This window comes from Meriones unguiculatus, chromosome 1 (genome assembly GCF_030254825.1).
Source record: "Meriones unguiculatus strain TT.TT164.6M chromosome 1, Bangor_MerUng_6.1, whole genome shotgun sequence".
In the NCBI taxonomy this organism is placed as follows: Eukaryota; Metazoa; Chordata; class Mammalia; order Rodentia; family Muridae; genus Meriones; species Meriones unguiculatus.
In genome coordinates this window covers 67,277,128-67,299,537 of record NC_083349.1, presented here as the reverse complement: position 1 = coordinate 67,299,537, position 22,410 = coordinate 67,277,128, and the positions used below count along the sequence as shown (strand labels likewise).

At 47.1% G+C, this 22,410-nt stretch overlaps 1 protein-coding gene across 3 annotated transcripts in view; it reads left to right on the top strand.

The window, feature by feature from the left end:
* Positions 1 to 17,971, top strand: part of Xpnpep1 (X-prolyl aminopeptidase 1) — a 49,120-nt gene extending 31,149 nt beyond the window's left edge. For all 3 annotated transcript variants that reach the window (XM_021653057.2, XM_021653055.2, XM_060390976.1), the window contains 13 exons: positions 1,626 to 1,707; positions 3,759 to 3,969; positions 5,323 to 5,412; positions 6,289 to 6,339; positions 7,418 to 7,476; positions 7,602 to 7,679; positions 9,493 to 9,564; positions 10,746 to 10,806; positions 12,072 to 12,141; positions 12,984 to 13,157; positions 13,695 to 13,771; positions 14,724 to 14,822; positions 17,449 to 17,971. In XM_021653057.2, the coding sequence (XP_021508732.1) occupies positions 1,626 to 1,707; positions 3,759 to 3,969; positions 5,323 to 5,412; positions 6,289 to 6,339; positions 7,418 to 7,476; positions 7,602 to 7,679; positions 9,493 to 9,564; positions 10,746 to 10,806; positions 12,072 to 12,141; positions 12,984 to 13,157; positions 13,695 to 13,771; positions 14,724 to 14,822; positions 17,449 to 17,577 (1,253 nt within the window). In that variant the 3' untranslated portion in view covers positions 17,578 to 17,971. The remainder of the gene's footprint in view (positions 1 to 1,625; positions 1,708 to 3,758; positions 3,970 to 5,322; positions 5,413 to 6,288; positions 6,340 to 7,417; positions 7,477 to 7,601; positions 7,680 to 9,492; positions 9,565 to 10,745; positions 10,807 to 12,071; positions 12,142 to 12,983; positions 13,158 to 13,694; positions 13,772 to 14,723; positions 14,823 to 17,448) is intronic.
* Positions 17,972 to 22,410: the final 4,439 nt, after the last annotated feature.

Here is a 22,410-nt window from a genome sequence, read left to right as displayed (position 1 = left end):
GGTTTTCTAAACCTGTCAGTGTTCTGGGAGCAAATATAAACATAACTTAGCATTAAAAATTCTGTCTAATGGTTATCCTTCAGTTTGCCTAACAGTTTCCACATGGATGGCCTTTGGGCTACTTCCAGTTTATCCATAGTTGATAAGATCCTTCCATCAAAATCGTGGCTCATACACGATTTAGTTTCTGATCATTTTTCTCTTCCTATTTCTGCTTGACTTTGGGGTTAGTCTTGTGAGTTTGTGTGTGTGTGTGTGTGTGTGTGGTAGGACTTTTGATCCAGCCATCCTGTCATGCCTCACCAGCTTTCAAGTACCTTCATTTTGAAAGGAGGTGGTAAGCCTGATCTGAGGGTACATGCCTTTAACCCAGCACTTGGGAGGCAGAGGCAGGTGAATCTCCATTTGAGTTTGAGGCCAGTGTGGCTTACATAGCAAGTTCCAGACCGTCTAGGGCTATACAATAAGACCTTGTCTCCAAAAAATAAAGAATAAAAAGGAGTTGGAATGAGAGGTTAAACCTTTCTACTTTGCTTTGAGGAACGATTATTTTAAAATAGGGGCAGTGACTTTTTTTACTTGGCCATTTTGCTCTCTTATTTTTCTGAGAGCAAGCTTTAGAGCTGGCAGCCAGGACCATAGCTGTACTGTGTGCTTATCCATCATGCTTCTCAGATGTTCGGTGACCTTATCAGACTCTGGCCCTTGCTTGAGGCAGATCCTCCATGCAGCCTGTAACAGCCCAGTGTGCTGAGCCACAGGCTTGTGACTTGCTGCTTTTTTTCTGCCTCTGATGAGAAGCTCTATGTCCACTGGGCTGAGCAGGGTCCTTATGCTCCTCCCCCCAGTTCAGTTTTTCTGTCCTAGGTGATTTGCCTTGGAATAGAGAGAATGCTTCTATCCTCCTTATACTAGGAGGTGCTAGGGGTTTGTATGCAGCAGAGCTGAGCTTTGAAGGTCCCCACAACTAGGATAGCTATTTCAGCTCTTTGGGGGCCTCCTCGGCTTGCTTCCTGGCCAACTGGGAAACAGTTCTGGTGCCATCAGGTGGTGGACACCAGCAGTTGCAGCTCAGTCGTGTAACCCTAGGAAGGTCCCTCACCTTTCCTGAGACATGGGGAATCCTTTGATAGGACCTTAGTTCTTTTTTTTAAATTTTTATTCTTTTATTAATTACAGTTTATTCACTTTGTATCACCCCTGTGGCTCCCTCCTCCTCTCCCAATCCTACCCTCCCCCCCTCACCCCATGCCCCCCCCCCAAGTCCACTGATAGGGGAGGTCTTCCTCCCCTTCCTTCTGATCCTAGTCTATCAGGTCTCACCAGGACTGGCTGCATTGTCTTCCTCTGTGGCCTGGTATGGCTACTCCCCACTTGGGGTGGTGATCAAAGAGCAGGCCAATCAGTTCAAGTCAGAGGCAGTCCCTCTTCCCATTACTATGTAACCCACTTGGACACTGAACTGCCATGGGCTACATCGGTGTGGGAGTTCTCTGTTATCTTCATGAATAGGACCTTAGTTCTAAGCAGAAGCTCTTCCCTCCCCCAAAAGCTACCTTTTAAGCTTGATTTGGGAGCCAGATAGCTGACAGAAACCATTTTTAAGAGAATGCTTTCCTTTTTAGGGCTGTTCAATCTCCGAGGGTCAGATGTGGAGCACAATCCGGTGTTTTTCTCCTATGCAGTCATAGGACTAGAGACGATCATGTAAGTGTTCCCTCCAATTTACACGCCCTCTCTGCTCAGCTCCAAGGGCCCCAAGCCCCCCTTTTTAGTCCTCACTCTACTGTAATGGTGTGTGCTTCCTCTCTCCGGAACTTCCTCCTTTGTCCCTTTGTCCTTGTCTGCCTTAACAGGTGTTTATTTTTATCCTGCACCCCCTCTAAACCTCTCAATGTCTTGAAATCTTCAAAAGTATTTATAGTAACATGATAGAAATAAGTAGATGAGACCTTCAGAACAAAGCTGGGATGAGGTTCTTCATGAGGTTCCTGCTGTGAGATCATGCCCAGGCCACGCATTTGCTTTCCGGTTCTCTAGAAGGCAGTGCAGAGGCAGTGTATAGGCTCCAATGTGTGGTTCTGGCCCTGTCATCTTAAAGGTCAGCAGTGAGAGGGGAAACCCCTGCACTTTGCTCTGTTGATTTGTCAATTTTATCACTTCAGAGCATTGCTTACAGGCTTCCTGTCATTGTTTTTCTATTGCATGAGGTTCCAGTTTTTTCTCTTGTGATAAATAAAACACTCCAACTAAAAGAAACTAAGAGGAAGAAGTGACACACTGACTTACCCTTCCTAGCCTCAGTCCATTGCGAGGGGAACCAGGTGGGAACTCAGACAGGAGCTGGAGGCAGGCTCTTGCTTCCCTGGCTTTCTTATGCAGCACAGGACCACCTGCCTAGGGAATAGGGCCACCTGCAGTGGGCTGGGCTCTCCTGTATCAACTGAAAACCAACACAACCCCCTAAGGGACTTGCCCGCTGGCCAATCTTTTTGCATAGTCCCTCAGCTCAGATGCACTTCTCAGATGGTGGGAGTCTGCGTCAAGTTGACAGTTAAAACTAATTAGGACAGGGGCCAGACAAGCTGGCACACATCTTTTAGTCCAGTTCTTGGGAGGCACTCAGATCTCTGTGAATTTGAGGTCAACATGGTCTATATAGTTCCAGGACAGACAATGTTACAAAGGGAGACCCTACCTCAAAAAACAAAAGAAAACAAAATACTCCCCCCCAAAACCAACCCAACCCAACTCCCACCCCCCCAAAACCAAACCAAACCAAACCAAACCAAACCAAACCAAACCAAACCAAAAATCTAATGAACCAGTTAACCAGTCAGCAGCAGCAACAGAACCATACTTACTTTCTTTTTTACTTAACATCTAAAATAGTGGGTATCATGATACCATTTTTACACATATTTTTCATTGTACTTTGCTCATGTTTCATGTCCCATTTGTTAAGTGCAGACTGTGTTAGAGGTGGGTATTAGTGCTAGTGTGAATGACAGGGTCCTGGGCTGGAGTTGAGAAGCTGAGCGCTCCTTTCTCTGAAGGATTCAGGCATCTGAGTAGGCACAGAAGCCCATTAGGCGTGGATATATGTGCACAGGAAGAGCTAGCTTAGACTTGGAAGCCGAGATAGTTGGAGAAAATCAAATTGAATAAAAATGAAGGACGGTGAGTGGGGGTGGGACAAGGAGGGGCGGACAAGGCCGTGCACACAGAGGGAGTGGCATGTTCAGAGGCCGTGGGAAATGTGCAGTGCGTGGGGCCCGAGGGTGAGCGGGAAGCAGAATGAAAGGCGCACAGGGCAAACTAGGACAATGGGAAGTTACTCATTGACCTGTTCAGAAGGGGCCACACAGTCATTAAACTAAATCATAAAAAAGGTGGTGACTGAAAATAAGAAGGAGGAAGGAATTTGGAGGCCAAGAGGTGGTGTCTGGGTGGTGATGGGCAAGCCCAGACAGCTGGGCAGATGTGATGGAGATGGGACTGCAGGTCTCAGACTGTTAAGTGGGGGTGGGGGTGGGGAGAGGGGACATCAGAGACAATGTGCCAGTTTCTGGCCTAGAGAATTGAATGGATGGTGACAGCATTTACAGGGTCAGCAAATGCAGTTGGGAGGGCGGGGTTTGGGCAGGCAGTGGAGAAAGAGAAAGAGCTGCTTGGTTTTGAGAGCCAGAAGATGTGAGCCCGGTGTGTGTTCTCACGCATGGGCCCTCCTTTTCCGTGGTCCACCCTGGCCCCTGCAGGCTCTTCATCGACGGGGACCGCATCGACGCGCCTAGTGTGAAGCAGCACCTGCTCCTAGACTTGGGCCTGGAGGCAGAGTATAAAATCCAGGTGCTTCCATATGAGTCCATCCTGAGCGAGCTCAAGACCCTGTGTGCTGACCTCTCCCCGAGGGAGAAGGTGTGGGTCAGTGACAAAGCCAGCTATGCTGTGAGCGAGGCTATCCCCAAGGTGAGCGGCCTCACTCAGTTCTGTGAACGTGCCTGCGCCCTGGTGGTTCTGACATCATGCAGAGCTGACGTCATACAGGCATAGCTCCGAGCTGTGGTCTCTGAACGAGCCCAGAGGAGGAGCCTAGAGTGGAATATCTCAGGCTCTTTAACCTCGTCAGGTCCCTGTCTTCAGGGTGGGGTGTGAAGGATGATCTTAGGCAGCGCACAGCAGTACTTTGCCTTATTAAATATATGTTTTAACAGCATTTAGTGTGACTGAGAAAAAAGCTTTCAGTAGTGTCTGAGACAGTGCTGCTGTGAAAGTTCTTTCAGATAAAGTGCAGAAGGAGTAAGGTTCATGCAGGGGCTAAGCAGCCGGGGTGAAGGCACACAGGAACCTGCATTTTGGGATACATTTTCCAGCACGCACCTGATCTCTTTCTTTACATTTGAGAGGTGGAGATTTGAGGCCCAGAGAAGCCAGGGAGTGGAGGATTTGTCTTAAGATCACATGGTAGTGACAGCCTTGCCCTTCAAGAGTCCTCGCTGGGCCAGGGTAAGCAACCAACGCCAGTTGTTGAACTTCAGTTAGAAGCTATGGCAGGACTGGAGCCCAGACCCCTTCAGAGGGGTTTTCTGCTGTCAAGCCCCAGACCCTGGGTTGGCAAGTGGTCTTTGTCAAGCTCAGCAGTGGACTCTCTAGGCAGGAGCCCAGACCTGGCTCATCAGCAACCCTGCCACAGAGACACTGTCTCTGCCCCACAGCTCAGCTACTCGGAGCACTCCTATTTTCTCTTGTTATGTGAGGGGTGTGTATGAGGAGCGTGGTGGGGGGAGCAGAGAAAATGTGCACAGTTGGAGAAGCGTCAGGTGTGTGGAACCCTTTCCCAGTCACCCAGGGCTGGGCTCTGACTGCAGTCGGACAGCCCTTCAGTCTCTAAGATGAGGCAGCAGCTGAAGGTGCTCACAGGGAGAAGTGGGGAGACAGCAGGAGTCCTTTCGCAGGTCACCTGCCCCCTCTCATGGAGATGAGGTTCCTTTTTGCAGCAAGAAAGTTGTTTTGGTTAACTCTAAAGGGTAGTGAACCCCAGCCAGAGCTGCAAGGATTGGAAAGCAATCCTCTGCTGTGACAGACGGGCAGCGTCAAAGAGCGAGGCCTAGAGGAGGATGCCTCATTTGACGTATTTATCTTATTTTGGGTGAGCTCAAGCTATGTTGAACATGCTCTGGGCATCATCCGAAATGACAGAACTCCAGGCTCCAGGGGACAGCTCTTGGGTCCTTCCTGGGAACTCTTCAAATAATGCCCCAGAGTGTGTGTTTTTCAAGCCATTCAGCAGGATGTTTCTCATCTTCCTGTGCCTTGCCCCAGGATCATCGCTGCTGTATGCCTTATACACCCATCTGCATTGCCAAAGCCGTGAAGAACTCAGCTGAGTCGGAAGGCATGAGGCGGGCTCATGTGAGTAGAACAGTTGGTGTACGAAATAGGATGGGAGGTGGTCGGGAGGGTCCAGCTCTGTCCTCATATGTGTAGCCCTGGGCCTGGCACAAGTTGAGAATCTCACTGAGCCTAAGCCCTTCGGGTTTTCCAGAGTCAACGGGAGAATGATGTCGCTGTTATATGGGGCAGTTAACTGTTATGCAGGCCTGCAATCTCAGCTGCTTGTGAGGCTGGGGCTAAGGGGATTGTGAATTGGAGGCTAATTTCAGGTATATAGTGGGACCTGTCTCAAAGAAGAAAGTCAGTAAAATTGGATGTGTCAAATTTTTATGAATTATAACACAAATACAATGAAAGGGGGCTGAAGAGATGACTCAGTGGTTTATGAGCACTTGCTGCTCTTCTGAGGACCCAGTACCTACATGCCATCTCTCAACTGTCTAATTCTAGTGTCTTCTCATCTCCGTGGGCATTAGGCACACATGGTGCATAGCCACCCACGTAAGCAAAGCAACCACAAATGTCTCTCTCTCTCTCTCTCTCTCTCTCTCTCTCTCACACACACACACACACACAACACACAGGCATTGGTGATGATAGTGTAAGAAACAGATTGTGCTTTAAGGTAGAAGGTGAGGCCAGCAAGATCTGAGGTTGACAGAAGCTGACTATGGCCCATTGTTCCTGGTATATTTGGGTGGGAATTCACTGGTGAGAGGAGTTGCCAGTGTGCTCAGGTGTTGGAGGGCCCCTGACTGTGCCTCAGTTGATGAATAGCTGGGCAGCCTTTTTCGCTCCCAGCAGTGGGAAGTGCTACACAGAAGCTGAGTGCTGCTGGTGGTTGTGGCCACAGGACTGGGATCTGAAGCTGATCACCTGACTCTGTTTGTGCAGATTAAAGATGCTGTTGCCCTCTGTGAACTCTTCAACTGGCTGGAGAAAGAGGTTGGTTGTTATCCTCATAGACTATGTGACTGTAGAAGACCCTGAGCTATCACCACTCCTTGATACAGCTGGCCCCCCTGGGCTCTTGTAGCCTAAAGCTTTAGTTGGATTTTGGTGTTCTCTGTGGCACTGTGTTCTATAACTTTGTGCATACATGCATTGATAAATCTGTGAGGAAGAAAGAAATTCCATCATGGTAGCTTCTCTGTGGTAGAGAGTGATATTGAAGTGGAACGCCAGGAGAAGAAGTGGCCCTTCCTGGGCTGCAGGCCACCTGGGTACATGGGGAGGAAGCTATCTTCGTGTGTGATTTTTGTACTTTAAGCCTTGAAACTTTATATTAAACTGGCTCTTGGCCATTAATTTCTTGTCTATACCTACCTGGAGTTGACAAGAAGTTAGTTTCTTTGTGCTGCTATTAAATAGAATCGCTCTCCCTTTAAAGAACTAGAAACAACAGTTGGAAAAGGGATTATACTCATTTCTTCTAGTATGACCATTTTTTCTCCATATTCCAGCTGTTCATCTTTGTAAACCGTCCTAGTTTTCCTTGTGCTATACAGATAGGCTTTTGTGTTTTGTTTTACTCTTAGGCTCAGGTAGTGTGAACACTGTCCATGTGCTTTGGTGACTGCAGTGCATCCAGTGGCCAGATTGTCTTACCTAGTCTTCCTGTTTGTGATTGATTTCCTTGTCTTTCTTTCCCCACTGTTACAGCCCTATAATAACTTTGCACTTACCCTTTTTGTTCCTCCGGGGTAATTGGCTTTAGGTTGCTTAGTAGGAGATGCTTTTGAAATTTTAAATTTAGATGCATTACATTTTGGAAGGTTTGGGGACATAGTGCTGTGACAAAAGAGTCTAGTGAAAATAGTCCTTCTACTTTAGATAGCTGTGCTGAAAGCCTGCCAAAGTTCCCTCCCTATTAGAGAGGAGACACACTGCACCCTTTGTGGCCTTTGGGGTGGGCCTTTGGGGTGTGGGAATTGAGGACAAGTCATGTGTCTAATGTACTCCCCTAAATATGTCTGAAGCACGTGTGAAGAGCTGATGATGTACAGGCGCTTTTTGGTTATAGGTTCCCAAAGGTGGTGTAACGGAGATCTCAGCTGCTGACAAAGCCGAGGAATTTCGAAGGTAAGTGTTTGTTGAGGAGAGCCGGGAACCTTGTGCCGATTTCTTGGTGAGCTGAGTGGGCTAGGAGGGCCCTGATTTCCAGCTCAGCGAAAACCTTCCAGTGACTCTGCTCGTCTCTGTTCCAGGCAACAGGCTGACTTTGTGGACCTGAGCTTCCCAACAATTTCCAGTACGGGACCCAACGGCGCCATCATTCACTACGCGTAAGGCATGCGGACAGAGGAGCATGGGCCTGGCTCTGCACCCGCTTCTGCACAGGAGCCTGAGCAGGGGAGACACAGTTTCCCAGAGGCCCCTGCCCACCCCTGTGTGTCTGGAGACTGAAGTAGGGGCTTAAGATCCCAGAGGCCTCATTTCCTCTGAATCCTCAAGCCTCTGCCTTTTAGACGTTTCCTCTTGTTTGTTGTGATTATTATTAATAGTTTTTTGAGATATATTCTCATTCTGTAGCTCAGACTGGTCCAGAACTTACTACATAGCCTAGGCTAGCACCAGCCTCATGGTGATCCTCCTGCTTCATCCTGGATTACAGGGATGAGCTACCATACCTGGCCATATTTACTTTCTGAGGCTCAGAAACTCAGAACCCTTGTATCTTGACTGGAATTCTGGAGTGCTTTCTTTTCTTGTAGCAGTAGACTTCTCGATGTCCTGGTCTGGCCAGTGTGAGCACCAATGCCAACATGCAAAAAGTATACTGCTAGTTGGGGCAGCTTCTTGTGGGTAGAGAGATGGTGGGTAGTAGGAGATGTAGTTAGGTCAGGCATCAGCTCACCTAGCTCAGCATCTGTGCTGTTTAGGACATTTTGTACTTGTGCGTCTCTGTCTTCCATGTGCAGTAAAGAAAAAGGCACTCAGTCTGTCTCTTTAGGTTACAGTTGGGATAGGTTTTCTCCCTATTAATTAATTGCTTTTAGAACTGTTAGTCTGGGGCAGATTCAGAGCTGTATGGGCAATAGTCATACAGATGTGCCGGTCCCACTCACTGACGCTCCTGTCCAACATACAGACACCAAAGGGATTTCACTCTCACTCACATGGTAGATTTCATGGTGGATTTTTTTCATATCATTAGAGCAATAAAGATTTCAGAGCCCTTTGTTCCTCTTTTGATGTTTTGTATTGGAGACTGTCAGAGTCTGCTTAGAGACCTGGCCAGTATCTGAGAGTCTCAATATTGCTGGAGAGGGATTGGTCCCCGCAGAGTGGGAACTTAGAACGCTATCATCCCTTTGGGCATTTCCAGCACAGTTGTACTATCTAGGATCTAGGATGGGGAAGGTGGGTCACTTTTCACAAAGAGCCTCCTGTTCTTTGAAGAGTGCTCCACCCAGAGGCAGTTCTCCCATTCTGCGGGGAAAAGAAGGTAGGGTCTCTTAGCACAGAGATAGATGCTTGGATAGAGATAGATGTTTGCAACCCTGAGATCAGTGAGACTTTGGCTGTTTGCATCCTGTCCCTGGAACCCAAGCTTAGACTGATGCTTCTGTCAGGTTTTTAATGTTGTCTGTCTGTCGTTTGAGATAGGGTCTCACTGTGTAGCTTATAATCCTCCTGCTTCAGCCTCCTGAGGATTACAGCCACTTTGGGCTCTGTTGATTCTCAGTTTTATTGCTTTTACAGTCATCTCTCAAACACTCTGTTCTAGATGCACAGTTACTCCTGCTCCCCTGTCTTAGTTGGGAAGCTAGGTTGCAGAGTCTTTGAATAGTGTGAGGGCAATGCTTATAGCTTATTGGCTAATTTTTTCTTTCCATAATAATTTCAGACAAATATGTCTTAGGAATAATACACAGGGCTGGATATAGTGGTGCATTCTGAGAGGCAGAGACAGTTAGATCTCTGAGTTTGAGTCTGGCCTGGCCTGCAAAGCAAGTTCTAGATCAGATAGGTCTACACAGAGGAACCATGTCTTGAAACACCAAAAAAGAAAAAATAGTATGCAATATTCATACCTGCTCAGATTTACCAACTGATTATATCTTTGGAATAACTACTTTTTATTTCCTTTGTTAGGCCGGTCCCTGAGACAAACAGGACCCTGTCCCTGGATGAGGTGTACCTCATTGACTCGGGTGCTCAGTACAAGTAAGTGAACCAGGGCTGCTGCGGGACTTGAGACTGAACTCAGGGCCCAAGGTTGAGGAGGAGAACAAACTGCTCTAGCTGAGTACGCCCAGATGCTAGCCCATCCCTTGCTGGCTGCTAATGGATGGTTTCTGTCTTGTCTGCTTTTTGACATCTCATTGGAGAGGGATGATGGAGTTGTGTAGTCCTGGTAAAGTATGAAATAAGCAACTGAAGGAAAGTGAGCTTTGGGAACCCTGTGGAACTTTCTGCTCCATCCCAGAAAGCTTTCTGGCCTTGGAGCCTGAGGATGAAGGGTTAATTTTGAATGTATGGTCTGAAATGAGGACCAGCCTTTGCCTCCCCTTTCCTGAGCCTGTGTTGCCACTTTTACAGCTTTCCACGTCAGGAGAAAGGCTGAAATTTGCCTGGCTCTCATTGCCGAACCTTGAGAAGGAGCCAGAGTAGATACTGTGTACTGTGTGCGAGCCCCCACCCCCGCAGTTGGGAGCCAGTTACAGGAGCTCATCTGGTTACCTGGTTACCGGTGACACAGCCTGGCCTCAGGATATGTGTGGATCACTTGGTCACAGTATACATTTCTGTCTCTTCTGAATTTCATAGGAAGGCTCTGGAAGTTATATTTGGTGTGAACTGGTGTGTGTTGAGAGGTACCTCTGGGTAGTTTTAGGGTCTGTGTTCAATAATCCCTTTGTTCTCCAGCAGCAGGAGGAGGATTTTGGTTTTCTTGCTACAGCTACTCACTACAGGCCTCTGTATACTTGGTCTTCTTAGTTGTAACCCAGTGACAGCTGCCTCGTGGCGTAGCCCTCACTGTATGGACAAGGGTAGTGTATTTTAGGGCTGAATCCATTCCTGTTCTATCAAGCCAATTTTGCATTTAAACCTTGCATTATTTTTTATAACAAGTTTATTGAGTTATAATTTACCCACTCGAAGTAGAAAATCAGTTTGTACAGTCATGCCACAGTTAATTCATGTGTGAGTGTTTGGTCAGACACACCTCTTCAGTTTTCTCGGACGTGTCTAGGAGTTGGGCTCTGGCTCCTATGGTTGCTATGTAACCGTCTAGGGAAAACTGTTCTCCTGTGCTGTTCCCAGCAGGCTCTGTGTATAGTTTTTCCAGGTACCCTGTTTCATGGCTGAGAAAAGGTTACTGTTTGTTTTCTCTACCTTGGAAGGGACGGAACCACAGATGTCACCCGGACCATGCACTTTGGGACCCCTACAGCCTATGAGAAGGTAATGTGAAACAGAGTCTGAGGCCCTCCCTGTCTGCCTTCTTAAAAAGACCATTGCTTTTATCAAGGGATTGCATAAATAAATAGAAATTATAAGCAGGGTAGTAAAACACTCATTTTTGTGGAGTCAGGCTTATCGGTTTTATGAGATCTGTATAATTAATTATTGGAGGGTAAGACATTTGGAGAAAATTTAAAAGCATGCTGTTAAGGTCAGAGCAGCTCAAGTTCAACTTCAAATAGCTTTGGCCTACTCTTGCAGGGGGAGAGGGTAGTAAAATGTATGCGTTATCAGCAGTGTCTAGATTGGATTCTGAGAGCTACCCTCCTATTTTTCAAGGTCAGCATTCCTTTTTACAGCTCCCCTCTCAAGGGACTTTGTGGAATGATAGACACTGTTCAGTTTCTGCTTTGACCTGTTAGAAAGGTAGCAAAGAGTTGTGAGGTAGAGAGATATCTTCCAGGGGTCTGGAACCCTGCCTAGATCCCTGCTGTTGCTGACTCTGGCCTTGAACAAGCTGTTTCTTATGTGTAGACGTGGGCACAGCAGTGGCCACCTCCCTGGCCCCATGAGGCTATAAGCTGGGCACCTTGATATCATTCTGCTCAGCTGGCACAGGCTGAGGCTCTGAGTGTTCTGTGTGTCCGAGGGAGAGGGTCTTACAAGATGTGCTAGTACCTTTCTTGGTCCTGCGGCTTGACTTTGCCATCTGCAGCCACTCCTACCTCGAAGGTTTTGGGCCTTGGGTGCAGGATCCATTTGCTGCGATCAGATGGAAGAGTCTTGGGTATCGGTCCTTTGTTGGCCCTCTGGCAAGCTCTTGGCCTTGTCTGGGTAGTAAGCTGACTCTGAGGACAGCATGGTGGTAAGGACACCAGATGCTTAGGCCTGGCTGCCAGGCCAGATCTGCCACCAGTGGCTGGCGTGGTGCTCAAGTGCCCTTGTCGTGAAGGTTGACACAGGGTGTGTTGTGTTTCCTGGGCTCCCATCTTTCTAACAGCCTGTGGCAGAAGCTTCAAGGGAAGGCCTGGTGGGTCACCTTTCTGCTATTGCTTTACGTTTAAGTTCCAGATTTCCTTGGCAGTTGATACGTGGCTAGGCTGTGAAGGTATTTTTTTGTTTTATTTTGTGTTTATACTTCACTCTGACATTCTCCGTGATATTATTAGATACTTTAATAGGCAGGCTCTTCTGAAGTGCTTAGAAGACTGTGTAGGGTTAAAATACCTGTCTCCTGCAGCCACCTTCTGGGTTTTCTTTGGCAGGAATGCTTCACATATGTCCTCAAAGGCCACATAGCTGTGAGTGCAGCTGTTTTCCCGACAGGAACCAAAGGTAGGTGGTTTATTCTGTCATGTGGCAGGCTCAAGGCTCAGAGCGCAAGCATGTCTTAAGTGTGGGTAGAAAAAAATGTATCCTCCATTTTGTTTTGTCAGTCTTGGTTCAGTTCTGGCCCAGCTAGGATATACAGGATACTCCATGGAGTAAGACCCCTCTACCCAGACCCCCAGCTCCCATGGAACCAAGAGCCAGGCTTAGGTTGGTTTCCAGTGTCAGTTCTGACCTCTGACAGAAGTGGTTGACACATGTTGGGGCAAATTGGGCGCAAAAGCCTCAGGGCTGGAGCGGAAGTTGGGGTAGCCTCCTGTGTGTCTTCAGCATGGGGCCAGCACTTTTGGTGACCACTGCTGGATTTTTGTTTCTGGGATACTAACTGGGGATGTATTCTGCTCTGAGCATTGGATGAGGCATTAGGTTACAGGTTGCAGACTCAGGCCTCGACTCTGGCAGATGGGCATGTGTTCATCTCCCTTAGACTTGGTCTTTTTATCTTTTGTGCCCACCAGTCTGCTTGTAGTCTGGTAAGAATCTCGTGCTTGTAATTCTGAAACCTTAGGGTCCCAGATCTGGTAAGGGAATGTCTTATTTTGTAGCCTTAATCTGTAAGTAGATGTCTGTCCCCTAAGCTGCTGCTGAAAATGATCCCCTGGCTTTAGACTGAGCTCTGACTGTCTTCTCATGTTTTCTGTTGTTAGAAAGTTCTTCCTTGTGCTGAGCTTAAATCTGAACTTGTTGGTAGCATTTACCTTTTGCTTTGTTTGGCCTTCTGAAGCCAAACATAATACACCTAATCTCTAAAGCACCGTTTGAATATCAAGTGTCCGTTTGTTTTTCAGGCCACCTTCTAGACTCCTTTGCACGGTCAGCTCTGTGGGATTCTGGCCTAGATTACCTGCATGGAACAGGGCATGGCGTTGGGTCTTTTTTGAATGTTCACGAGGGTCCTTGTGGCATCAGTTATAAAACATTCTCTGATGAGCCCTTGGAAGCTGGTATGATCGTCACTGATGGTAGGTATCGTCATGCAGAGGGTAGTTCTTTGAAGTTTCTTATTTTTCAGTTATTTTAAAGGAAATTGGTAATAAGTTCCTTCCCCTGTCATCTTGAATTGACAACAACCTTTTTCAATTATCAGAGTGATTTGGGCTCATTTTAAAACAAGTAATATATGGATAAAAATGTAAAAAAGTAGTTTTTTATATGTGTAGACATTTTGTTTGTCTACAGGTCCTGCTGGCCACGCTGTGTTCTGGTATCTTATATTGCTCAGTGTTTGTAAATAGGCCTCAGTGCTGCCTCACGGTGTCCCGTGGATACACAGTGTGTCTCATGCGGCAGATCCCCGTCACTGTACTCTGCCTTGTGGTCTGTTTTCGGAACCTTAGAGCCTGTCTTATACCTCAAATGCCTTTAAGACTGGGGCTAAGTGGGAGAAGATGGATAGAGCCCCCCTTCTGTTTTTCAGCGTGGGTGGCCGACCTGGCTGGAGGCATCGTTGGTGGAGGCTTCCTTGTAGGCTGCCTCTAATTTGGAGTTTCTTGTTCTAGAGCCAGGGTATTACGAAGATGGGGCTTTTGGGATCCGCATTGAGAATGTTGTTCTGGTGGTCCCTGCGAAGACCAAGGTACGTGTTCTTGTATTTGCTTACAAGTTTCTTTCTCTTATTGTGTGTGTGTGTGTGTGTGTGTGTGTGTGTGTGTGTGTGTGTGTTTGTGTGTGGCGGGGGGGGGATGGATATTCTGTCTTTGGAGCCAAAAATGTGCCATAGTGGGGCCAAAATGGGGATTCCTTCCCCTCATACAAGGATTTTACTGTACGCTTCCTCCCTTTGTAAAACCGTAAAGAGACAGAGGATATAGCTCAGTGGTAGAGTCCTGGCTAGACGCAGGCCAGGGCCCAAGTTCCATCTACAGCACTATCAAAAACAAACAAACAAACAAACAAATAGAAAAAAACAGCGCTGCTTTTCCAGACTACTTGAGTTCTGTTCCTAGCACCCATATGGCAACTCACACCTGTCTGTAACTCCACTTCCAGGGGCCCTGAGAAAACACCAGTTTACATAAAATAAAAATAAAATAATTAAAAAAATATCTAGTGAGTGGATGAGCTTGAGATTTGAGCTGGGTGGGTAGAGGCACCTGAGTGTGATCCCTGGGACCCACATGGGGGAGGATTGTCCTCCTACACATACACAGAACTTAAAAAAAAAGCCTAGTAAACAGGACCACATAGGCCACATGGCTAATAGATTTGGATGGTTTCTACCCCTGTAGAATCTTAGGACCCAAACCAGACAGTCCCCAAGTCCAGACGCCCTCAAGTCCTATCCTCACCTCTCAGTCACAGCAAACATTAGCTTTGTGGAGCTGACAGTGGGCATGCAGAGCGCCACCGTTTGCTCATTTCTGCTAACTCCGTGTGCCCTCAGCAATGCTTGGGAAATGGTGTCTGCTGCGTTGTGCTTCTCGTCTGAAGACAGTACCTGGTGGCTGCTGCCCAGCTCCCTGAGGGGTGCCAGGCTTGGGGAGGAACGGCAGCCACTCACTTAATCTGCTGTTTCCTCTCTTCTGCAGTATAACTTCAATAACCGAGGAAGCCTCACCTTTGAACCTCTAACTTTGGTTCCCATCCAAACCAAAATGATAGATGTGGATTCTCTTACGGATAAAGAGGTAACAGGGAATCATGGGGTGGAAGTCTGGAGGAATGTTAATAGGGGTGGAGACTATTCCTTCTTCCATTCCCTCATTTCATTTAGAGGTCTGAAGTCTCCTGTGGGACCAGTAGCTGTTCTTATGTATGCTGGGCCTTAGCAGAGCTAGCACAGTTCTGTAGGCTGTAGGGTACACGCAGTAGGCCATTGCTTTTCGAGAGAAACAGTGTGCACTGAGAAAATGTATCAGTTACTTTTGTGTCCACAGAGCTGACAGGAACAGCGTGTGGGGAAGGTTTGCTTTCGCTCAGTTTCAGATTCACACCAGCCTTGTGGGGAGGGCACGGAGGAACAACAGCTCCGTGAGTGTGAGGAGTGAAGCAGAGTTCATGACAGCTGGAGTGTGTGGCAGTGGTTTGCAGGTCACAGTGCACCAGGAAGCAGTGAGAGAGACTAGAATCAGGGACCAGCCCGTGACCTTTGAAGACCTGCCCTTAGATCCACTCCTGCCCGTTCGTGGACCCCACCGAAAGGTTCGGAAGCCTCTGAAAGTAGCACCACCTACGGGGGAAAACTCTCAAAGCAGAAGCCTGTGGGCTGCATCGCAGAACGGAAATGTACTAGGCCTCCTTAGCATACACGGATCCACTTGTCTGTCTTACAAGAAGCCAGGCTGGTGTGGCCTCTTGACCACTGCACATAGCAGATTGCTTGGAAGCCTTATGTCCCATAGGGACCTCTGCCTCTTGTAGCATCCTTTGCCTACACACCAGGTCCTTATCAAGGGGCTCTGAAGCCAAAAGCTATAGTTTTTGACCAGTAAGTAGGTTACAGTCACCCTGACTGCAAATGAATCAGGAGGAGTTTTCCCAGGTGATGCCCCACTTTATTCAGGGAGGGCAGTGCACGAGGAGAAATTAAGCAGGGCTGTGTTTTTCTTGAAGTAGTTTTGCTAACAACGTTCACAACTTAGCCTGTGACACTGGACACAGCCACAGGGATCTGCCGTGTTCAGTAGCTATGACGACACCTTGCTAGGCCAAGTCACTGAAGAGTTATTTGGGACAACTGCTCTTTCTTTGGTCGTAAGCAAGTTTCTGTGGACAGTAGGAGACTGTGTGACATACCAGGAAGTACTGTCTCAGTGTTTTAGCAAAGGTCCCTTATATAGCACCTCATAGGCCAGGACACATAGTTTTCTGAAGGAACGGTAAAGCACACAACAACTGTACTTCATAAATACCTGCTGATTGTACTTTCACATCAGTCTGTTCTTGACAGTTCGTTTAGCGGCTGTTTGGGGTGAGTCCACCTTTTGTCACCAGATGGCAGCAGAGGATCACAGTCTGAGGTGCCATCAGGGCCATGGGGTACTGCCTCAGCTGTGTTTAGTCAGTTTACACTAGCCTCTCATCTCAACCAGAAGGGCTTTGGGAATGTCCCCTTGGCCCCAGGGTTACAGCAGGCCGCCACCTTCACTGCTGAGCTCTTTCCACAGCTGGCAGCCTTACAGCTCTGTGTAGTTTCGCTGCTAACACAGACGCACAGCTCCTCACAAGCTTTGACACTACCTCAGCTGTCACTTCCCCATTTTGTAGCAGGGCTAGTTTGCCTTTTCCAGTGGGCATTTGGGCCTTGGCTCTGTCAGAGCCTGCTGACAATACCCCACCGTCTGCCTTTGGTTTATATGCCCTTCTTGGTCGCTCAGGTAGGCTTTGGTTCCTGTTGCAGACTATTCCTTTGAAATAACACAGCCTCCCTGTGCTACAGCCAGACCAAAGGCAGTGGCAGTCTCCTCAGCCTTGGTCCAGTTAGGAGTGTGGTCCTATCCACCCTGTGGACATTGTCCTCACATCACTTCATTTCTTTTTCCCACCACTCCCAAAGGGAGGGGTCCCCCTTTTGTACCTGTCATAGGCCCCTTAATATCAGGTCTGGTGTTATCAGTTCCCAGACACCAAGTTCTGTCAGCATCTACTCTGGAATCCTTTTTTTTAATTGGATGTGGTGGCATATTCTACAAGGGGCTGAAAGTCAAGCTTGTTTCCTCCAGCCTTGCCCCAAAAGACCATAGTCCTTGACCATCAAAGCTTTTAGATCCTCTATACAACGGTACAGACCAGAGCCACCTGGGCTTGGTGGAGCATCATTTATTCAGCTTTAGTGGCCATAGAACAGAAAGCTGAAGAGTGTCAGGGCTCAGCAGATGTCCTTAAAGCTCTCACGCCTTGGTTAGGTCGGCACTGTCCTAAGGGAGTTCAGGGTTTAGGGAATGAGTTCACATGGCCTGGAAGAAGCGTTCAGCTTAGTGATCTCGTGCCTTATAATTATCAGTGGGTGTGGCTTCCAGGCATCCTGAGGAGAAGCCCAGCACTCAGGGAAGCCCAGTGCCTGGGCTTGCTACCACATTATGTTTGGTTCCCTCACAGTCATTGCTAGTTCAGGTTGGCATGCTGCGCTCTTCAGGGATCATCTCGGCAGAAGCAACGCAGCCTGCCTGTTCCCAGGGAAGCAGACAGGAATCTAGGAGCAAAAGGACAAGGTTTTGTGTCTTTCCTTTCAGCTATGACTGTAGCATCTGGGCTCCTTGCTGTTGGCTCGTGTAGCTTTCCTGAAACCACATGGTGTCCTTTCTTTCCCTGTAGTGCGACTGGCTCAACAGCTACCACCAGACCTGCAGGGATGTGATTGGGAAGGAACTGCAGACACAGGGCCGCCAGGAAGCTCTCGAGTGGCTCCTCAGGGAGACAGAGCCTATCTGCAAGCAGCACTGATACCATCCTGCACTTGTTTTAAGGATGCTCTGGGGAAGGAGGAAGCCCGGCAGATCCCTGACTTCTTTCTCCTTTCTCTTCCTCCCAACTCCCCTTTTTAATTTTAGACACTAAGAAGAACTGAATCTCTTCTTATCCACTTTGATATTTTCTTGCAAACAGTCTTTTATGAATTTTTAATTGTTGAGAATGAGCCAAGAATAAATAGCTACACCAGAAGGAGGGTCCCCACAAAGCTGAAGACTTGACAAGGGGCGACACCCTGAGCCCTCTGGCCAGTGACGAACACTGACTGCTCCATGATGGTCTCGTTCCAGGTGCTAGTCCATCAGTCACGGTCACCTTGATGCTCATGAGACCCTCCTCCCATCAGAGAATAAAAACATCAAAACTCTGCTTTGTGTTTGGCCGTCTCTTTCCCCAAAGTGCTGTCTTCGTCTAAGTTTGGCAAGGGATCTCCATGGCTGATGGCCGAGAAACACATACACAGCACAACCCCTCCCCAGCACCCCCAAACATGAAAATTAAACAAAGACTGGATAATCAGGAAATGCTGCAGACAAAGCAAAATGACACAGAAAGTGTACAGAACACCATTGAGTTCATTTTGTGTTGGCCAGGGACTCTTGGGCATGTGACCTGCCCTGGAGCGTGGTCACTATACTTGACGCTCAGCTAGAGAAAGCTGATTTTTCCTTTCCCAGCTTGGCATCAATTACAGATAACTTTCTTGTTGGGGTGTGTGTGTGTGTGTGTGTATAAGCCCACCATTCTTCCTCCTCTTGGTTCTGGGACCTCATCTGGCTTGAACCTGTTCAGGCATTGTGCATGCTGCCACCGTTCCTTTATCAGACTGATTAAAAAAAAGATTAATGTAGAAAAAAATGAAGTCAAACCATTGTTAGAGTGACCCAGCTTTCACAGTTGCCTGTGTGCTTCACTGAGTTCATCAGTCTTTCATGGGGCATCCATTTGCTGTCTTGTTCTTTTATCATCAGGATCCCTTAGGCATTTCTTGCGAGTTAGGTCTAGTCTGTCTTTAAACCTGGAAATGCTGTAATTTCTCCTTTACTTTTGAAGAACAGCTTTGCTGCATGTCAGTTTCATGGTTGACTCATTTTACTTTTAGCACTTAGGATATGCTGGCCTACTTGCCTTCTGGCTTTCAAGTTTCTCATGAGAAATGTACAGATAATCTTACTCATAAGTCAGCTTTCCACTGATTTCAGCTATCTTTGTAAAGATAAGCTTGGGAAAGTGATAATAATGTGTCTTAGAGTCTCTGAGTTACCCTACTGCAATTCATTGACTTCTTAGATTATAATGACTTATATTAATGTCTTTCTTTGAGTTTGGAGATTTTCGAGACACCACTCTTCAGATATTTCCTCCACTTCTATCTTCCGGAATGGATCAGAGTGCATGTTGATCTGTTTGAAGGTGTCCTGTGGGTTTTTCTCAGTAATGTCCATCGTCCTCTTTGTTATCTCCATGTCTGCTTGCTCAAATACAGCGTCAAATCACACTGGTCAAGTCTGTAATTTTCACCTCCAGAATTTGCTTTTGGTTTCCTTTGGTTTTCTGTGTTGCCGTTTGCATTTTGTTCAAGCATGCTTTTCACTTCACATTTTCCTCTTAGCATCTTAAGGCATTTATTTTAAAGGCATGTTGTAGATCTGCCATCCATTTTTGTTTTGTGTTGTGTTGGTTTTTGTTTATTTGTTTGGATTTGTTAATTTTGTGTATTTTTTTCTTTGAAAGTATCACACTTTCCATTTTCTTTGTATATGTCTTATGACTTTTTTGTTGGAAGTTGAGTTTGGTCTCCTCCCCCTTGGGGCTTCCTTCCTTTTCTTACTGCTGATTTTTGTTTACCTTTGCTTTAGGCTTTAGGCCAGGAATCACCTTGGCCTAAATTTAAAATCTTGAGTCTGTTTTGAAGGAACCTGGGCTTCTTCCTGGACATATGAATTTGCCTTCATATTTGCCTCATATTGCTGTTGTTTCTAATTTCTGCTTTTGAGAAAAACATATTTCTATTATTTGAAAATCTCATACATGCAAATTCATGTCTTTGATCATATTTACCCTGTGCTTCTCCCAAAGTCCACTCCCTCCCTCAGGGTTTTAGTTTTTAATGGATGGTTCCCAAAAGGGAAAAAGGAAAACGAAGGAAAGGAAAAAGATTACTGGCCCTTTAAATCTCTTAGGAATTACTTTGAGGGAGGAGGCCTTTTTGCTTCCTGGGATGTGTGATATAGCTGCATTTTTTTTTTTTTCCAGAAGCAGCAATTAAACACCAGAGCACACCCCTTCATCTAAACCAAGATCTGTCTTGCTCACTGTAGCTTCTCCAAGCTCTGCAGTTTTCTCCAGGAACATCTATGCACGGCTGTCTGCCAGTGGGGAGGGACGTTTGTGGATGAGGAGGGGAGGGGCCAGGTAACTGCCACAGGGCTAAAGGCTGAAACTGACTAAAGTCAATTTCAATTTGCTGTCAAGCCCCCTGCAAGCTGCAAGCTTTCCACAGACACTGTAGTTCCAAAATGGCCATGTCAGATGACTGTGCCAGTGTAGGTGTTGTGTAGGTGAGAAGGCAGACTCTCAGAGTTCCCTGCTTTGTCGTCATTCCACAACTCTCGCTATTAAACCACACCTTTAATTGGAGTGGCACTGACAGATGTACTTGCCATTCATCAAAGCATGGGGGCCAGTGTCCATTATTTTGTCTAACTAAGGGAGTGGAAAATAAAAGAGTTAATCAATATTACCATTTAGAGCTAAGGTGTTAGCAGGGACAAGTTTTCCTAGGAGAGCCTAGAGTACCCACGAGCTACCCAGCATGGTTGGCTTTGTTTTCTTAAGAGTGCTTGGTTCCAACCTGCCTTTTGGTGGGAGCAAGATCTCCTCAGGTCATTTTGTAACAAGGTCAGTAAAGTGTAGGCAGGATGCCAACGAGTGGCAGGATGTATCTGTGATCCCAGAAGATGACTTCTTAACTGTCTCTTGATATTTCTAATATGTACCACAAAGTGAGGCTTCTCCCCACAGGATAGAACGGATTAGGCGTGTTTCTCATCCGTCATCCCTCTGGGAGGCAGGAAGCATACCCTTAGGACTCTGTCTGTTGTCTCCCGATATCCTGAAAGCTTCCTTATCCGTAGAAATGGGAACTGTGAATCACAGTTGATTTCAAGTGTAAACAGACCATAACTCAAGTGTGACGGCAGCTCCACCACTCGCATCAGGCTGTTAAGCCTGTCGCTTCCAGAGGCAGCCTCAGAGCAGTGTAGCTTAATTGGCTCCAGCTACACTGACAGGTGCCGGGTGCCGGGAGCCTTCTGTTTGCCCTGTATTGTCTTAGCTTTAAGCCTGTGAGACCTAAACTAGGGGAGACAGTTCCATAAAGACAGGACCGGGATACAACTCTGATGTGCCAGGGCTGGAGGGAAGATGGTGAGAGAAAACTGTAGAACAAAAAAACCAGTTTAAATAAGTGGTAGATGCTGAGGGGAGAAACAGCATTAAAACTCCAAGGAACATTATAAACTCCAAGGAACCCAGTGTCATTCCTCTGTTTTACCTGCTCTGTTCCTTGGTAGTTTTATGGACAAGGTACTGAAGATTTGGGAATGGTGCATACGCGGGGTTTCTGTATCGAACACCCCGGGGACTGGCCTCTGTGGTGCTTTTCAGTCTCTGTTGCTTTTGTGATACTTGCACCTGGGAGACAGCCCCCCTCCCCTCCTCCGTGATCTCTAGTCTGGTCGCTTGGCTGGGATCTAACTGCCAAGCAACAACCTTCAGTCGTTTCTCATCATTCCAGATCTGGCTTCTGTAAGTGATTTGGAGGCAGGTGTGGCTTTGGGACTTCCAGCTGCCGAATGTTTACTAGTGACCTAGAGACTCAGCATAAAGTGTCTTGTTTTTCTCTGTGTTGGGACACTTTGCTTCTGGTCAGATTAGTACTGGTTCAGGAAGCACTCGGGATAGGAGCAGCTTTGTGGCCATTTGTATTTTGTGTGTGTTATGTATTCATATTATATATATATATGTTGTGGTATATGAAGGCCAGAGGTTAATGTCCAACATCTTCCTCTATTGCTTTCCACAGTAGTCTTAGAGATGGGGTCTCACTGAGCCTAGAACTCCCAGATTCAGCTAGACTGGACAGCCAGGCAGCCCATAGGACCTCCTGTCTCTGCCTTCCAGTACAGGGGTAGAGGCATGTGCTGCCTTGCCTGTCTTTTGACGTGGGTCTTGGAAATCCAAACTCAGGTCCTCATGCTTCTTCACCAGCTGAGCTGCGTCCTCAGCTCCTGCTTGGTAGTTTTAAGCCCAGGCAGTGGTCACTAGTTGGTCAGAATACAGACACTGAGACATTCACAGGAAGTGGGGCATGGTGGCATATGCCTTTAATCTCAGCTCTGGGAGGCAGAGGCAGGTGACCTCTGTGAGTTCACAGCCAGCCTGGTCTACATAATGAGTTCCAGGACAACCAGGACTGTACAGGAAGATTCTGTCTCAAAATACTCAAAACAAAAACAACCCCCCAAACAAACAATAGCAAATAACCAAACCAAACACAAAACCAAAGAAACAAATTCACAGGATCTTAAGTTATTGCAGGTTCTGACTTTTGCTATAGTTTTGAATCTCTTCAACTCACTATAAAAATAGAGAAGCTGGGATAGTAAAACTGAAATGCATGGATGAGATTTACAACAGGAGATTTATCAACAGGAGCAGGAAGCTGTTCTCTCCACTTCTGTGTTGGAGGCAGATGAGGCCAGGTGCTCAACCAGCCTGCAAAAAGACCAGGAACTCAGCTTC